At 36.0% G+C, this 10124-nt stretch overlaps 1 protein-coding gene across 3 annotated transcripts in view; it reads left to right on the top strand.

Moving 5' to 3' along the window:
• LOC148640181 (B-cell receptor CD22-like) overlaps window positions 1–10124 on the top strand; it is a 15019-nt gene continuing 4895 nt past the window's right edge. The window contains exons 1-8 of one of the 3 annotated variants that reach the window (XM_088620405.1): window positions 1–88; window positions 3862–3944; window positions 4388–4753; window positions 5229–5489; window positions 7553–7810; window positions 8454–8550; window positions 9084–9164; window positions 9868–9934. In XM_088620405.1, coding sequence (XP_088476531.1) covers window positions 3881–3944; window positions 4388–4753; window positions 5229–5489; window positions 7553–7810; window positions 8454–8550; window positions 9084–9164; window positions 9868–9934 — 1194 coding nt within the window. In that variant the 5' untranslated portion in view covers window positions 1–88; window positions 3862–3880. Of the gene's footprint in view, window positions 89–890; window positions 2110–3861; window positions 3945–4387; window positions 4754–5228; window positions 5490–7552; window positions 7811–8453; window positions 8551–9083; window positions 9165–9867; window positions 9935–10124 lie in introns of those variants that run through there. The other 2 variants (XM_088620404.1, XM_088620403.1) reach the window with 2 other exon arrangements.

The following is a 10124-nucleotide window of genomic DNA, read 5'->3' as shown; positions in this document are numbered from 1 at the left end:
AACAATCCAGGAGAACCAATGAACAACACAGAAAAGGAGGTCGGGAGAACTCTAAACTGGGCCTCAAATATCATCAGAAGCTGAGCTGGTATGGAAATAAACCCCCCTGTTACTTTTTGATCTTGGCCTTGGCACCTACTAACTACTGAATGGACTAGATGGGCTTCCTTGGGGTTGTAATCTTTCTTATATTAACAAACTTTGAAGAAAACCAGGCATGGACTGTATGAGTAGAATATATCCATTCATATTGATTACAAATAGTGATTGGCAAAACAAAGTAATTTGTGCAGACAAGCATGACTTATAAGCAATGACGTGATAGCTACTAAAAAACCTACACAGCTCTGGCACTGTGTAACATGCAAAAATAAAAATAACATGCTAAAAGTTTTTTTTTAAATGTGTTTTACCATTTTACTGTATATCACCAAATCTTTCATTGTTATGTTACATCAGTGTGTGAGCTCTTTTGTGACCTTATTTTGCAATGGTATATGTTGCAACGGTTAAAAAAGGTTGACTTGGAGATTCGGCTTATACAGTATGTGTCACATGCTGAGTGACTGTCCATCCGGTGTGCCTGCAATTTCATTCTGGCAAGTTTAGTTTGTTTAGGGAGGGACGTCAGGTTTCAATGCAATTAGTTCAGATAAATAGATTTGCTTTTGACTGATGTTTGTTTTTGTGAAGTTAGATATTTTATCTATTTAAATAATGAATTCTAAGTGTAATCATTCTGCATTTTTTTTAAAATCCACGTTGTACTTTGTTCTGTGAAAACTTGTGCTGATTAGTTTAGTTTATATCGTTATATTTCAATGAGGTGGACGTGTGGAATAATCATCCGAGGCAGTCTATCCAGTAGTGAAGATGGTCTTCAGGCTTCAGCACAGTTTGGGTTAACCTTGCTAAAGACAAGTATCAATTTCGTGTCTGCAGATTTATGTTCCATTTGAGCATTCATATTTGCCAGTGGTGCAGTGGTAAGCCGGAGTCCTGGATTCAATGACAGATCTGGGGTACTCCTGTAGCTGCATAAATTCTGTATTTTCCCCCTATGTTTGCATGGGTTTCCTCCCACAGTCCAAAAACATACTGTTAGCAGCTTCAACATTGTGACTAAGCAGCACAGTCATGAAGCTGGCTATTCAATTAACTTTTTCATTAATTTATGAAAATTAAGCCCCCCCCAAGACCCTGTATTGGATAATGCAGTTTGAAAATTGATAGATTGATGAATTTCAGGATTTCAAATGCTTCTGTCAAGTTCTTTTTTGGTTAAAAAGTGAAGAGATTCATTTGTTTTAACCTGTAAGAGTATGGCACGCTGACGTTTTTCTAATTTTTCCGTCACTGACGTGTTCCCTTTAGCAATGTGGTAACTGGAATTCCTCAACATAATTTAGACAAGATCTAACAGTGGTATTGTCTGTTCTTAATGATATCAAAAGCAGTTCTTCAACACGCTTGGCACAAACATGAATGGAATTTATTAAATAGCAACACTGTTGTGCATTTATGTCTGTGAATTTATTCATAGGGGGAGTTCTGAATATCCAGTATGCCAAGTAATAATAATTGCTTACACTTATATAGCCCTTTTCTGGACACTCCACTCAAAGCACTTTACAGGTAATGGGGACTCCCCTCCACCACACCAAGTAGACTGTCCAAGTATGAAGACCCTCAATGCAAATTTTTTAACTTCAAATTCGCCTCAGTTATGATTCTAAATAAAATATGTAAAAATGTTATTGTTTTGTGAAAAATGTTGCTGCTGTCAAGGAAATAAAACAAAAAAAAAATATTGTGATGAAATAAAAAACTGAGCTGTGAAAAAAAACAAGCTGACCTGTTAAAATGATTTGCTGATAAAATAATGACAAAAATCTTTTACATGGATCAGAACAGGAAACTGGTGTGACAAGCCATTTCTGAACTATGAGAACTTCCCTAAAGTTACCTCTCTGCATTTCTTGAATTTTGAATACCGGGCTTTTAAATTGTATGGAATTGTAAGTATACTTTATTATTGTACTTGCAACTTTGTTCATTAAAATAATTTTTGACTGAACAAATTCTACAATCATCAGCAATTGGTGTAATGTAAGTATTACTCGCATATTATACCTTTTTATATTCATCTACAGCCAGGTATTACAGTGAGGTATTGCTTCTGATGAGCCACTAGTTTTTATTTCAGTCCAGCTCTCCACTGTTTAAGTAGTAGTGGCATTTAGTAGTGATTTTTGTGATCATTATTCAGCAACAGAGAACATTTTCAAGACAAGGAACTCATTCTGGTCTGGTGTTTGAAACCAGTGTATTAGGAAAAAAAACTACAGCAATTTGTATCTCCACAAATTGTTTCAAAATACAAAAGTTTTCCAATATAAAGTCCGCTGTATATGTCAGATGTGGATAAATTATGTTTCCTATAGAGTTGTTATTTTTTAAGGACCAACAATTTTGATGTCTTGTTGTTACTTAACTGTTTAAAACAATTTACTGATTATTAGTAAATGAATGTAAAATCATTGTGCATCCTGGCTGCTGCCTGCCCTAGCTGTATTGTAAAGACTATTTTAACCATGTTATTGGCATATCCTGTGTACTGTACACAATGGATGTAATGGATATGAAAATGTGTTCCATATTGCAAATGAGGTTTAGTGCCAGATTCAGCTATGTGAAACAACATGTCTGGTGTCGGATGCAAAACACCTGCAAAATATTTATTAGAGTACTTGTTAATAAGGATAAAAGTCTCATATTGTCATTACCGTTACAAAATCGGGAAATAAACATTTTTGGTTGTCTAAAAGTTACAATCAGGTGTGTAGCATGATCTAGACAATTGTTTCAGTCAAACTACCTGCAGTAGCCTCATCTACACTATTATTAACCATATCTTAGGAGCGTACTGTACTATGTCCTCAAGCATGTTTCTCCACATTTATGAGGAATTGCTTAAGAATGCAGCACTGGAATGTAAAATTCATCCCATATCCAACCCATTAAATTCCTGACAATTTGTATTCAAAAACCTTAAACAGGTTTGTTATATCCCATCACTATTTCCAATGTTCATTTTACTCTTTCTTTTACTTTTGAGGCAGAGAAGGTCACGCGACATTTCACTGATGCTTTATCCAGCTTCATGCCTGACATACTGTACAACAGAAAGAGAAAGACAGAATGCACATGGAAAACATTTATTCAAAAATGTTTTACAAAGCTTATCGCCTGTGATTGCTACTTATCTTTCTGGTTTCTCTTGAGCTTACTCAGAGCTTTTTAGTAAACCATTAGGGAACTGCTTTTTTAGGTATATTCTAACTAATCAAACTGTTAGCCGGGCTTCTTAAGCATTGTATGTTGTCCTGGATAAATGTGAAATTCAGCCATCATTATCATTCTTGGTCTAAATGGAATATGCTACTCAGTCAGGAGACTCGAACGAAGTCTTATCAGCCTGGAGCAGAGAAGATTATGGAAGTCCTTGATCCAAGTATTAAACTGAACCCTGAACGTTATCAAAGAAGTAAGGATGATTTCTTAAAAACCAGCAGTATGAGGACTGAGGGCATCAGCAGATCATTCAGAATAGAAACAACACATGGCCTGTCAATACAAAATCATTGTCTGGAACAAATGTCTCAGTCATATTGCAGATTCTGACTCTGAAGGATCTTTGAAGGAATATGTTGATGTGATTCTTATATATTTTTGCAGATATGAAATGACCAAAGCAGTAAGCTAAGATTTTTCCTACCATTCAGAAGTCTGGCTTACACATTACGCGTCTGTCCATGACTGCTTGTTCTGCTGTACGACTTGTCTTTTTTCTTTGCACAGTCCCATTGAGTTTCCTTTGATGCAGAAGATGAGGATGTTATTGTGGAGTCACAGGCAGCTGATTCTCTATTTCTGTCTGCAAGGTAGAGGCCAGTTTTCCTACTCACCACTTTTGTATGCGTTTCTGTTACATATACGTACATGTACACAGCTCACAAGTAAATGAAGATAAGGAAATATTATATTTACAGTATATACTGTAGTTCAAAGATGGTAGCCTTGAGTTTTAGAAACATTTAGATTGGTGGATGATTTGGAATAGTGGACGTTTTCTTTGTGACTATGACCCAAGTAACAGTGGTAGTTTATTTAATACTGAGATACAGTAAGCCGTGTCCTTTACATTGACAAACAGGAAAAAGACTGGTTAAACATTTAGAGAAGTAATGATCAAGATCACATTCTTTTTACTTTTGAATGTGGAATGAACCATTTCTTGTTCTTCTTGCCCTAACCAGATTTTTCCGAACAATGCTATTGGCACCTTGAGAGAAATGTTCTAACAGAAAACTTGTTTTGCATCCAGTGTATTCCAGCATCCTCTGTGAAGACTGGAGTATCGATGTTCCCGAAAAGATACCTGCTTTCGAAGGCTCGTGTGTTGTCATACCATGTACATTCAAGTACCCAGAAACACTCAAAAATAAAAAAATTATAAGTATATGGAAAGATAATGAAAATGCAGTGATTTTCCACTCTGACAGTAAGAGTTTGATTGTTAGTGAATTTCAAAATAGAACAGAACTGGTTGGTGAGATTAAGCAGAACAACTGTTCCCTAATGATTGACAGGCTTAAGGAAAGTGACCATGGTCCATTTTACTTCAGAATTGAAATTGAACATCCCAACGACTATAGCTTTATTAAAAACAAAGTCTCAATAGAGATATCAGGTAAGATCGATTTTTTTGTTACGTAATTATATTCTTAGCCGATTGTTTTTTTTTAAATTATGGAACAAAAAAGTGGGTTAGTAAGAGCTGTGTTTTAAAAGCGGCAAATATGATGTATTCAAATTCCTTGAATTTAGATTTGAATACCACGACCGCGTTAGACGTAATGTGAGACAGTTTGCGATGATAAAAAGGAGTTCTTCCTGGAACTGCCTTTTGCTTGACCTCTGATTAGCCTTTTTTGCTGCACACGTTTGCAAACAAATATGAACTTCCACTGTGTGTCATCTGCTGAACTTTCACTCAACTTTCAACCGCTTCATGGAATTCAAACATTCAGCCCCTGTTATGAAAATTGTTTGGCTCTTGACATTACTTGGTGAGATTTATTTTTCTCCTCTCCAAACAACAGTAGAGTAGAAAATTGAAAGCCTGTACTGATCTAATGCCTTTAACATGTCATGTTATCTTTCAGCTTCCCCAAGTCCATCAGTAAATGTATTTGATGATCAGGCCACATGTTCTGCTACCAGCTTTTGTCCAAAATATCCACCCAGTATCACATGGAATAACAAAGGAAACACAGTTGATATTAAAAGGAATGTGAAGAATGTGACAAATGGCCAGTGGGAGTGGAGCTCATCCATTACCCTGAAAAATATCCAGGAGACTGCAAATTGCACAGTTAACTTTAGTGGAAAGTATTTGCATCTGTATTTCAATCCAAGCGACGTGTGTGAGTTAAAATTTCCATTTACTTTAAAGTTGTTTGCCCTTTTTTTGGTGTTTTTTTTTTTTTTACTAAGGAGCCCATTTCAACTCACAATTTAGTATTTAAATATAGTGAGGGTAAGAATTGTAAAGAATAATTTAATGATTATTAGTGACCCGGCCTGTTCCAGAACTAATTTGATTGTCCTGGAAAATATATTTGGATATTTAAAATTGATGGGGCACTACAGCGAATGACATCTCCCTTGTTTCTGTATGTTTCTGTATCCTGTGTGTTTTACAGCTATTATTTTAGTAACTGTTTGACACCCAAAAAAGATGGTTTGATTTTATCTCCAAACTTATAGTTCAATTAAATAATTAAGAAGGTAAGGGAAAAGATGATGTCCTGCTTTGCGGCCCTTGAGGATTGATGTCTCCCATGTCCAATTACAGTATTTATGTGCTTTACTTTTCATTATACATTTCTACATATCTCAGTGTGTTATGATCAATCCTGGGTGGCACTGTTATGCAGTTGTTAGCATTGCTGCCTTACAGCCCTTAGGCCCTGGGTCAATTTCCTTAGGATGCTATCAGCATGGAGTATGTATGTTAGACTAACAGGCTGATCTGAATCCTTAACAGTATGGTTGGGCAGTTCAAACATTTGTATTAACAATGGCACCTGTTTTGAGTTTTTACTCTCCTGTAATATCTGTTTGTGTCCTCCACTTCATGTTTCAATGTTAATTTGATTCTGACACCCTTGTTTGGTAGCTGCTACTAAAGAGCAATGGTAATAGTTATGAAACTCATGCTAGATGACATTGCTCTTTTTATGCCATTGATAAGTTGCAAAGAATGTTCGGAATTTCTGTGTTTATTTTTAAAATGCGACATCCCTTACTTCCACTGCCAATTTAGTTTCCCAGTTAAAATCTCTAAAACTCTGCTAATAACGAAACAAGGTGAGCAACTTCTGAGTTCTCATACAAGCGCTGTGTAAGCCTTATCAACACCTCAAAATCACAGTTTTCAGGGCCAGTATGGCCCACATTTCTGACATGCAGCTTGTAAACTGACATACTACGAATACACAGTATATACAGTAGTCATTTCCACTTATTCTTATTTAGATCCCAATTTCTTATTATTTAAGTCCCAACACTATTCTTTCCTACAAAACAATTACATTGTAAACCATAACCACTACTAGGATGTTTTTAAACACTTATGGTTAATTGTGCTAAAAAACATATCCCATACTCAGAAGGTAATGAGTTAGTTGTACTAAACTGGCATTTAATTTAGACACCAAGACTGTTAATACTAACTGCATTTAAAGGGAGGTATTTTAATTTAAAGTAAAACAACGACATGCATGACAATATTTTGATTGATGGTGTGCATGGAGTACATTTACAGTTAGTCAGATCTGTTCCCTCCACCATAGCAAATCAGTTTGACACCCCTGTTTTAGAATTTTATTGATAAATAGAAAGTCTCCTAATTCACCTCTAATTATTTTTTCCATAACTTTGCGCGTAATAGCAAGAAGACCCATTGATCTATACAGCAAAAACATGTTTCAGTTTTGCCAGTCTTTTTATTTGCATTACATTAACAATTTTAGATAATTTATAATGACAGTTCAGTAGGGATAACAACAGCCAAGGTCAATCAGACTCAGCTGCCATTAATTCCTAATCACTGCTGATGTCATTTCTTCTCCTAAAAGGATAAATACTGTACATTAGCCCCTTCTCTCCCTCACACGCATCTTTTTGCATCCCACCTCCACCTCGGTAGCTATCGCTTGGTCACTCCTCTCTCTGCAGGTGGGTCCCAGCTTCGTTGTCCTGTGGCCAGGAGGTTAGCCCTTAGCCAAGCTGACTTAAACACTCCATAATCCTTTCAGTATGCTTAATCCTTGATCCTAGTGAACCAGTACATACTGTAGGTTCTGACAGACCGCTGGAGCAGTTTTGTTCACCCTTTACCTTCTCTGAATTTGTGATTTAGAAAGTTTCCAGGTTGACTATTCTTTACTTTTCCTTTAACATGGAGCCATTCTGTCTCTTTCAGTGAAGCCAGAGATTCTGGAGAAATCAGAGTGTGAAGTCAATGGAACAGGAGTATCTTGCCATTGCATTGTGAAATCCGAACGTGATGTTAACATCATTTGGTACCTTATTAACGAAACCCGGGCCAGTGACAGCTCTGAGGTCCAGAACTCAGTGACTACAGCCACCCTACACTTAGACAGCATCCCAAAGAAGGTGTCCTGTGTTGCTAACAACACATATGGCAAAGTAATCAAAGACCTTTTGCTGTCCAATAAAGGTTAGTACTACTAAAATCGGATCATAAGGTTACATCTATGAGTTCTGATACAACATTTCTAATGTTTTAATGTTGAAGAAAAATGTATATTTACAGGAAAAAATTTGAAATTGTAATCCAAAATATGATTTATAATCTTATTCAATGCCTGCAGACTACACCATGGATGGTGTAGAGGTGAAAAACACTTGCCTTAAGCGCAGATTGAGACAAATTTTAATTCACAGATGACTAGTGTGAATACAGAACTGGTCTTCATAATACAACTTATAACATGATCAATTTATGTACACAACACTGTAAACCAGAGAAAAAATCATGTTTAACTTTAAGCTGAATAGATGTCAGCAGTTCTTGTCAAATTGTGTGCAGACACTGACAGGCTTCAGGTTCATAACGTCTAAATTACAGAATAAAGACAGTAATGTTTGAGCCAAATGCTCCTAGAGATGAATATAGAAAAGTATTTGTTTTCTTTGACAATCAGGAGTCCCCCAGTCCCAATCTTTCACACTGCCACACTGCTTTAGCAGGGCTCACCTTCCATTCTCCACAGTCAGACCAATGTATATCAGGTGTAGGTGCAACTAAAAGACATTGTGTCCTGATCCACTTAAATGGCCTACTTGATTTTTCAATACAGATTTCCTTCTTTACATCTACATTGCTGTCCCCATTGCTGTACTTCTCCTAATCCTTCTGATTGTCGGAGCACCGAAGCTAACACACAGGAGAAAGAGGTAAGTCAAACAGGATCAAGTTATGAAGTCTTGAGATCATAAGCAGGCTTTTTATACTCAAAAAATAATTATTTGGTTGCAGGTGGTAGGCTTTCAAGGGAAGTGCTTAAATTACTGAATAAACAAAAGAGTACAGATAAGGGGTGATTGTTCCAACTGGGGTAATATACTTAATGAAGTAGCACTAGTATCTATAGGTGCTAGTACTGTTGTATATCAGTAAAGTTGGCAGGTTATAGGTTATAGGTGTGAGTAAGATGGCATTCATGTATTCAAAGATGGCAATACTGTTGGATTCAAATTGGTTGCAAAGATTTCAGGACCTTGAGGAATAGGGTGCATGCCACCAGCTCCTCAAGCTCCTTTTGGGCATGCTAAAGGCCCGATGTTATACAATAGTTGATTCTAATATTTTGCAAAGTGGGTGCATTTGAATGGTCAGAGATATGAATAGCTCTCAAGAATGGCTGCTTTTTCATGCTTTTCATCAGTCAAATGCGCAGTGGATTATTATCCCATGTCTTTTTTTGCAGTGCAGTGATTGGTGAAGCAGTTAATGGTTGTAACATATCCAAAAATCAGCCTTCTTCATCAGACTACTCTTCGGCCAAGAAGTAAGAGTCACCCTTCTGTGTAATGTGAACTGTGCGATGTGATCACTTAAGCGGTTTCTAAACAAAATGTGACAGTTTACAACAACATTAGCTTGATTATTTTACAGTCTTTCTAACACTTTAGAATCAGAACCCCAGTTAAAATGATTTGTTTGTCTATTAAGGACAGGTATTTCCTAGCATACTTAGCAAAAGTTGTGTTTAGAAATCTCAGCAGTAATTCTATACATGCCATTCAGATATCTCCTTTTCTAAAAAAATCTTCTTATTAGGCTTAAATTATATACTGTATACCTTGAGATTACCTCACATACTTTCTAACACGTACTCATAATGCAGTGTTGCACTCTATGCTTCACACATCATTTTCAATGTTTCCTAAGTCTGTTCTCCACATTCTCAACCATGATGATGTTTTATCATATATATTGTATATTTTATACAACTTCAATCTAGAATCCTTGTCAGATAGAAACATTTATTGGAATTTTCGAAGGACTCGTTAAATAATTTTCCTGCAGGAGTTATGGCAATTATTATTACTACTTTTCTTTCTGATCATCAGAATTAAGAATTTTGCTTTTTTAACAGATTCGTTTGGAATATGAATATTTAAATGAAAAAGCAATGTACATTTTTTCCTCTTGTATGACTCACTTTAACATCCCTCCCAACCTCAATCTACTTGTTTTTTCTAATGAAGTAGACAGAAAATGGGCAAGATTTCAGACCTTCATAAGAATGAGGAACCCACATACATAAACATTCAGGTATGTACAAACTTTTACACAATTTAATAATCTCCAGTGTTGTGGCAATTGTCATTGATGGTTACTGTACATTGTAGCGTGCGGTTCAAATAACATTTAGCATAAGGTTTTAATCTGTTGGCATTGAGTTTTTAATTTGCACTTCACAAATGTATATAGATTAAGAATGTAATAATGTAATAGAAGTACA

This window comes from Lepisosteus platostomus, chromosome 26 (assembly GCF_059453375.1).
Source record: "Lepisosteus platostomus isolate fLepPlt1 chromosome 26, fLepPlt1.hap1, whole genome shotgun sequence".
Lineage (NCBI taxonomy): Eukaryota > Metazoa > Chordata > Actinopteri > Semionotiformes > Lepisosteidae > Lepisosteus > Lepisosteus platostomus.
The sequence above is the reverse complement of the archived record's forward strand: the minus strand, read 5'-3'. Positions and strand labels throughout refer to the sequence as shown.